The sequence below is a fragment of the Xenia sp. Carnegie-2017 genome, unplaced genomic scaffold (genome assembly GCF_021976095.1).
Source record: "Xenia sp. Carnegie-2017 unplaced genomic scaffold, XeniaSp_v1 HiC_scaffold_16, whole genome shotgun sequence".
Taxonomy (NCBI): Eukaryota; Metazoa; Cnidaria; class Anthozoa; order Malacalcyonacea; family Xeniidae; genus Xenia; species Xenia sp. Carnegie-2017.
The window spans coordinates 1,039,302-1,047,948 of record NW_025813469.1 but is presented as its reverse complement, the minus strand read 5'-3'; the positions used below and the strand labels follow the sequence as shown (position 1 = coordinate 1,047,948).

The window sequence follows — 8,647 nt, the reverse complement described above, 5'->3', positions numbered from 1 at the left end:
GCGAATTAGAATCACATGTTCGAGATGCATGAAAAACAAATGACTTGGAATTACATGTTCGAGATGCATGAAAAACAAGTGACTTAGAATCACATGTAGGAGATGCATGAAAAACAAATGACTTGGAATCACATGTTCGAGATGCATGAAAACAAGTGACTTAGAATCACATGTTCGAGATGCATGAAAAACAAATGACTTGGAATCACATGTTCGAGATGCATGAAAAACAAGCGAATTAGAATCACATGTTCGAGATGCATGAAAACAAGCGAATTAGAATCACATGTTCGAGATGCATGAAAACAAGTGACTTAGAATCACATGTAGGAGATGCATGAAAAACAAATGACTTGGAATCACATGTTCGAGATGCATGAAAAACAAGCGAATTAGAATCACATGTTCGAGATGCATGAAAAACATATAACTTGGAATCACATGTTCGAGATGCATGAAAATTAAGTGACTTAGAATCACATGTTCGAGATGCATGAAAAACAAATGACTTGGAATCACATGTTCGAGATGCATGAAAAACAAGCGAATTAGAATCACATGTTCGAGATGCATGAAAAACAAATGACTTGGAATTACATGTTCGAGATGCATGAAAAACAAGTGACTTAGAATCACATGTAGGAGATGCATGAAAAACAAATGACTTGGAATCACATGTTCGAGATGCATGAAAACAAGTGACTTAGAATCACATGTTCGAGATGCATGAAAAACAAATGACTTGGAATCACATGTTCGAGATGCATGAAAAACAAGCGAATTAGAATCAAATGTAGGAGATGCATGAAAAACATATAACTTGGAATCACATGTTCGAGATGCATGAAAATTAAGTGACTTGGAATCAAATGTAGGAGATGCATGAAAAACAAATGACTTGGAATCACATGTTCGAGATGCATGAAAATTAAGTGACTTGGAATCAAATGTAGGAGATGCATGAAAAACATATAACTTGGAATCACATGTTCGAGATGCATGAAAATTAAGTGACTTGGAATCAAATGTAGGAGATGCATGAAAAACAAATGACTTGGAATCACATGTTCGAGATGCATGAAAATTAAGTGACTTGGAATCAAATGTATGAGATGCATGAAAAACAAATGACTTGGAATCACATGTTTGAGATGCATGAAAATTAAGTGACTTGGAAACAAATGTAAGAGATGCATGAAAAACAAATGACTTGGAATCACATGTTTGAGAAAACTCACATGTGACTTGGACGACATATGAACTTGCACCTTCGGGATACTAATCCGCCGCTCTACCTGCTGAGCTACCAAGCCCACAAGAATTGGATTCGTGTCAAATGTCTTTTTAAACTGGGTATGGACGAGAGATTTTCGCCACTATAGCAGTTTACTGGATGGCACCGTGTTTCGACTTTATTCCAAAGCCATCATCGGAGAATATATATAATATATTAATCCTAACACGGTTTTTAATATGCACATGAAAAACATGTGACTTGGATTTCACTATGAATTCTATCTTGTCATCAGTCCCTGTTACGGAGTCCCATGAAATGCGCATGCACATTTGCTGATCATGTCAAGCAGTTTGCTGAGAAGTTACAACGGGTGAGTTTATCGAGTAGAAAATCCTTTTAAATCCAATACATCCGTTTAGATAGAGTGTAAAAAGGGAAATAAAAGCAAAACGGAAAAGTAAGTATCATAAATTGTAAGATTATTTTCTATCTAGGACCGAAATTGGGTTGATATTTCACAAAGTTTTATCGGATCTCAGGCGACATGGAATGTGAACATGTGGCGAACGAAGAGGTCATTCAGCTCGCAGAGACATCTGAACCGCCAAATAGGCAGCCAAGAGACGGAGCTAAAGAGACTACGCCAGACATTCATACGTCTATAGCCAACATTGAAATCACGATGGCAAAATGGCCCAGTTGTTTGAACATATACTTGCTAAAAAGCCTTCACAAGTTTAAAGCCCAACGGGCAGTCGGAAACGAAAAGCAACAGAGCATGACAATGACTCTGATAGCGAGTTAAGTCAAAAACATCCTCTGAGAGGAGTAGAGGCAAGCGACAACGTCGGGAAAAGTCTCCTGATGCTATAAGCATTTTTGCTGGCGATAGCGAGGACGAGTTAGCAAAACGTGTCGGCACTGCTGGCAAGAATACCAAAAACAAAAACGCGTGAAAATGAACCCAACGCGCAAGAGCATGACTTCTTAGACGACCTCGCTAAAGGTTTGTCAAACGAGGAAAGCACAGGCCGTAATATTACACGAAAGTCTGCCGATATAGTGCTAAAACGATGGGGCAAACAAATGAACCCCGAAAAAACTAAAGGTAATCCTAGAGAAATACACACGTCCTGAAAACTGCCCAGGAATGTGGTGCAAGAAGATTCACCCAGAGATATGGCAACTGTTAAATTCAAAGAAAAATAAGGCAGATCTACAAATGTTCAACATACAACAAACAGTACTCAAAGCCACGTTGGTAATTTTACAAACAACACACTCCTTGCATGGTTGTTACAGTCTGTAACAGAAAAAACCCTAAGGTATTTTCCAACTTAGTTGATGCCATAGCGTTGATGGCCCTTGCACACAATAATATATCATTGGCGCGGAAAAAGCAGATCAAACCTGCAATTAAACAGGAATATGCAGCAATATGTGCACTCGAGGACCAAGCAGACAGCAAATACTGTTTGGAAATGACTTGGTCAAAAATCTAAAAGAGGCAAAAGAGGCGAGTCAAATCAGCTCCTCTGTGAGAAGTGGAAATCACAGAATGTACTTTACTGCCAAAAAACCAATGCCTTCTTATTGGAACATTCTTCTAGCAGCAAAAATTTTTTTATGGAAAAGCCAGCAGAGGAACCCGCACAGAAGGAAAAACCTCAATGGAAAGTGGGACAAGTGAAAAAATATTAGAGACTTTAAATGAAATCAAAAAATAGTTAAGTAAGTTTGAGGAATTTGTACCTGAAATTCAAAATTACCTACAGAATTTATGCAAAAATTTCAGTGCAGGGAGAGTTTCACAGCACTTCCCCGCAGGGACTGAAATAACTAATGACTAGGAAATCTTGTCACACATAACAGGAGTTATAATCGAATGCGCTGAGGAACCAGCACAACATAAGCTATACCCTCAAAAACTTTCCCCACGGGAATGCTCCTTGCTTGATTAGGAGATACTTAAGTTAATTAAAAAGGTTGTAATACAGAAAGTATATTATGAAGCTGGACAAATCCTCTCGAGTATATTTTTACGACCTAAATTAGATGGGTCACACCGACTAATTCTGACTTTGAAAGCTTTTAACGAGTCAGTGGTCTATCATCATTTTAAGATGGACTCTATTCACAATGTCACCAAGCTAGTTACAAAAAATTGCTTTATGGCCTCGCTGGACTTAAAAGATGCGTACTGCTCTATACCGATAAAGGCATCGAATTAAAAACTTTTACGTTTTTCATGGCGTGAAGAAATTTATCAATTTACATGCTTGCCAAATGGGCTTTCATGTGCGCATAGGATATTCACTAAAGTTTGAAACTAGTTTTAGCAAATGTGCACTCAATTGGACACATTTCGTTAGCACACATTGATGACTGCTATCTTCAGGGGCAAACATTTACTAAATGTGTCCTTAACATTATTGATACGTTTATAATGTTCGAGAAACTAGGATTTATCATACATCCAGCCAAATCCTGTCTAATTCCCTCACAGGAAATCATTACCCTGGGGTTTCTTATTAGCTCGGTGACAATTTACATAAGGCTAACTACAGAAAAGGCCACTGACTTGAGGAAGGTTTGTAAAGCGTTACTAGATGCAACTAAACCACAATCAATAAGAGAGGTTGCCAGAGTAATTGGAAAAATAGTAGCAAACTTCCCAGGGGTAATGTATGGGCCCTTGCACTATAGAGAACTAGAAAACAATAAAACTAAAACCTTGAAAGATGCAAAAGGAGATTTTAACACTAATATGCAACTATCACAGGGTGCACGAACAGAATTACAATGGTGGGCCTCTCATGCTGAAAATTCATTTCAGAAATTGTCAAGAGAGGAGCTCCAACATACAATTACCATTGATGCTTCCCTTTCAAGGTGGGGAGCAGAGTATAAGGGAGCATCCACAGGTGAGGCGTGGACTAAATCAGAGGCTATAAACCACATTAACTACTTAGAAATGTTATCAGTCTACCTAGGTCTACAAACCTTTGCAAAGCATATTGAGAACACGCACATCAGAATACTGTGTGACAACACAACCGCAATGAACATAATAAATCATATGGGTACAAGCCATTCGGACATATGCATTACTATGGCACAAAAGATCTGGGAGTTGTGTATAAATAAAAACATCTGGATTAGCCTTGCTCACATAACGGGCAAGCAAAATATTGTCGCTGAATTCGAATTAAGGCGAGAAAAGAGGGAGTCTGAATGGATGCTAAATAAAGCAGTGCTCTCGAAGGCCCTAGAAAAGCTAGAATTTGCCACAGAGTTAGATTTATTTGCCAGTCGTGTAAACAAGTAATTTCCCAAATATGCGGCATACCGCCCAGACCCTAACGCTTGTGCAATTGACGCATTTTCCTTATTATGGGGAGACATAAGATTCTACGCTTTTCCACCATTTAGTGTCATAGCTGCTATATTATCAAAGATTCAAAGGGAAGGAGCTCTGGGAATATGTGTTCTACCGAACTGGCCAACACAGGTTTGGTATGCAAAAGCCTTCCGAATGAAGATAAATGGAAGAGCTTTTGTAGAGAAAAGAAATTGGATGTGTTCAATCCTGGATTGCAGAATGCAATCGAGTTTTTAGTTACGCTGTACAAAAAGGGGAATGCATACAGTGCAATTAACACGGCACGATCAGCGTTGTCAAGTATTCTTACTTTAGAAAATGGTATAAAGTTTGGAGAACATCCCCTCGTTACACGATACATGATGGGAATATTTGAGATAAGGCCAGTGTTACCAAAGTATTCAGAAATATGGGACGTTAATGTGGTATTAAATTACCTAAAAACGTATAACGAAGTTGACAAAATAACAATTAAGGAACTCACACTAAAATTGACGATGTTGCTATGCTTGACGACTTGACATAGAGGACAAACAATTCACAAGATGAATGTTCATGAGATACATGAATTACCAGACAGATACAGAATAACGATTAGTGAAAAGCTTAAGACAACCAAACCTGGCAAACACTTGGAACCAATTGATTTGTTTGAATTCCGCGACGACGAAAGCGCATGCGTTGTGAAGAACTTGAAAGTATATCTACAGAGAACATTGCAGCACAGTTCTTTACACTCACAACTACCACTTAGTTATATCAAACCCTTTAAACTCGTTCTAAAGAGACAATTGCTCGTTGGGTTAAAATGGTTCTCAAATCTGCAGGGATTAATACTTCAAAATACACAGCACATAGCAGTCGGGCAGCATCAACATCAAACTGTAAAGCCAAAGGCCTTTCTCTAAAAGTGATAATGTCAGCAGCAGGTTGGTCAAGAGCAAAACATTGGCAACATTCTATTCAAAACCAACTGAAAATAAACACCTGAATTTTGGCAGTATTGTGTTAAAATAGAAACATTTGCTTTGTCAGTAGACTTAAAATTGTTAAAGTTATATAATGAAGTTTGTGACAACAATGTGCTCAATGTGGGATTCTATGTGGCTCGTAGCACAGGACTTTAAAATCTCACGGGACTTCTTCGTGACAGAGACTGATGACAAGATAGAATTATAAAATTAAACGAGACTTACCTGGAAGTCGAATATACATGCCCAATATACCCTCCCGTCCCATATCTTACAAAAAATTTTTTTCCAGCACCACGTTATAAAATAATCAGCAAATGCGCATGCGCATCTCATGTGACTCCTTCGTTCCGGACTGACGACAAAGATAGAATTCCAATCAAACTTTGACTTCCAGGTAAGTCTCGTTTAATTTTATAATTTAATGGTCAATATGCACAAGCACGCATGCGCCTTGTTACGTTTTGCTACGATTCGTTACGATACGTGGCAAGTGGAGAACAGGCTTAAGAGTGTTTGTTTGTGACGTCAAAGCGGCCATGTTGGGGGAGTACATTAAAATGCCGATTTCGAGAAATGTATTGAGTAAGCTCTGTAGAATGAATTTTGGTTAATGGAATAAGTTTTTTTAGATGGAGGAACTGTTGTCACATTAAAACCTCAAACTCCACCAGTTCCCCCTCATTCAACAACTAGTACTTCATCTATTTCTAAACCCACCAATCCGGACACACCGCCCGTTACTACTCCATCAGTTTCAAAATCTAGTACTTCACATGTAACCACTCCTCCAGTAACTACAACTCCAAAAAGAACTCATTAGCCAACATCAATTAAACGTGAGTTTGCTGCATTGTTAAGTGTTTAATTTGACTAATTAATGATTTGTTTTAAAATGTAAACTTGTGGTGAAAGAGCGAATGAATCCTTACAAAAGCGAGCAGATTCAGTGGCGTATCCAGCACACAAATTTGGTCCTGCTATGTTATTTTTTCTGTGTTCACTCATTGTAAAAACAACAGATTTTTAAAGAAATGAATAATGATAATATTCTAAAATTTACATAGCAGGACTAAAACGTGCGGGCTGGCTGCACGACTAAAACTTGCGGGCTGGGTGCAGGACCAAAACTTGCGGGCTGGCTGCAAGACTAAAACTTGCGGGCTGGCTGCAGACCAAAACTTACGGGCTGGCTGCACGACTAAAACTTGCGGGCTGACTGCAGGACTAAAACTTACGGGCTGGCTGCACGACTTAAACTTGCGGGCTGGCTGCACGACTAAAACTTGCGGGCTGACTGCAGGACTAAAACTTGCGGGCTGGCTGCACGACTAAAACTTGCGGGCTGGCTACGCCATTGTGCAGATCTCTCCAGTTAAATAATAAGACGGTGTCACTAATACTTATCTGCTTCCACAGGATTGAATAATTTAGTTTACAATGCCCGGACGAGCCCAATCCATGACGACGATAGTTAAGAAACTTTTATAAATCAAAGGGATTATTTCAAATGATTTTAATGGTGTGAAAAAGGGACAACAGCAATAATTGTACATTGTCTTTAAAGAAATTTAAACTACGGGTGCGCTTATTAAACCCCTTCTGTTTAAAAACCCCACACCCGTCTAAATAGAGTCCTTTATTTAGGAAGTTTTTGGAAAAAGTAATTGAAAGCTGTTTATTTTACGTTGTAGTAATTCGCATTTATCGAGAATCGTATTTTAATTGTTCTAGAGTGTAACAATCATCACAAACATTGCAATGATTGGGCAAAAACTGGTGAATGTCAACGTAATCCTGCTTATATGTTGCTGTTTTGCTGTCGATCATGTAGGATTTATAAATACACTACCACACCTCGTGTGACGTGTAGGGACAACCATAAAAATTGCCGATTCTGGGCTTACAGAGGACATTGTCGATATTCATATTACTATATGACAAAAAACTGCAGAAACAGTTGTGGATTATGTCGATGACTATTTTTTGATTTTGTTGGGGTTTTTATTTTATATAGCTAGCACTGAGTTATTGTTTTGATGTACGTTTTTTTCTTGTAAGTAAAAAATTGAAATGTATATGCATCTTTTCGTTTGGAATTTTTTTACAGATTTGTGATGACCTTTTTACGTTTTAAAAAATGGAAGAATCGGAGAGGTAGTATGTTATTGTTGTTGACAATGCGACTAATGCTATAACAATAATCAATAGATACATAATCTTAGGATAATGCTATTGTTATCAGAACTGTGGAAGACTTTTCACCGAAATCTCGCGTAAGATCTAAGGTTCTCTTAAAGGTAAGTTACATAAGAGATTCAACACGAATTTATTTCAAATATCACGTAAATATATGCAAAATAAAGAAAATTAGGAGTGATATGCCGGTAGAAAGATTACAACACTTTGCAAGAAGCGCGTTTTGAATTTCGGGGTGTTTCATTTTTAATAGTAGTTTTTGCATTCACGGAGATCGCGGGAGGCTGAGACTTGAGAATTTGGTTTGCTTTTTCAAGTAAATCTTCATAGGAATATCCTTGTGGTAGAACTTGCATCATAAGCCAAGATTTTGCTTTCATACCAACCAACTCCCATTCATCTTTAACAGTGGATAAGTGAATGTCCAGATATGCCAAAACAATACATGTTGCCCATATTGTCATCATATTTCCATTGCATGACACTGGACAGGCATCTTTTAGATCTGTTATTGATTTACCAACCATATTTGATAATTCTGACGTCAATTCCCAGGCACCATTTGCTAGCTGAAGATTGATTATCTGTGAAAGTGGATTACTTGAATCTCCTTTTCATGAAAAAAAAATGTAGATGAATTCTTTAATCATGTCATTATAATCTTCTAAAGATACAAAATCATGTGCTTCATACTCACTGTCATGTTTGACATTCCCTAAACTTTGATATTCTAAATCATCATCATCAAAACCTATCCATAAAAATTTTTTCATAATTTCTTGTATTCAAAAGTATCATTAATATTTTCAGGAAATAGAAAACCATGTCTTATACTCACCTCCATAAAATGATTGGCCT

The 8,647-nt window shown here is 37.7% G+C and overlaps 2 protein-coding genes across 2 annotated transcripts in view; both read right to left on the bottom strand.

Annotated features, from left to right (window-relative positions):
- LOC124436542 (von Willebrand factor A domain-containing protein 5A-like) overlaps positions 1–8,647 on the bottom strand; it is a 47,795-nt gene that overhangs the window by 28,350 nt on the left and 10,798 nt on the right.
- Positions 7,892–8,577, bottom strand: LOC124436538 (von Willebrand factor A domain-containing protein 5A-like). The gene is made up of 2 exons (XM_046986486.1): positions 8,487–8,577; positions 7,892–8,399 (listed from the first exon to the last, which is right to left on the bottom strand). The coding sequence occupies exons 1-2, from the start codon at positions 8,560–8,562 to the stop codon at positions 7,987–7,989; spliced, it is 489 nt and encodes a 162-aa protein (XP_046842442.1). The 5' UTR covers positions 8,563–8,577; the 3' UTR covers positions 7,892–7,986.

What these genes read in the sequence shown, in the direction of transcription:
- LOC124436538 (XM_046986486.1), bottom strand. Translation starts at nt 8,562, where the DNA reads ATGAAAAAATTTTTATGGATAGGTTTTGATGATGATGATTTAGAATAT. An exon ending in AGGGAATGTCAAACATGACA is followed by an intron (nt 8,400 to 8,486) that starts GTGAGTATGAAG and finishes TTTCATGAAAAG; the next exon opens with GAGATTCAAGTAATCCACTT.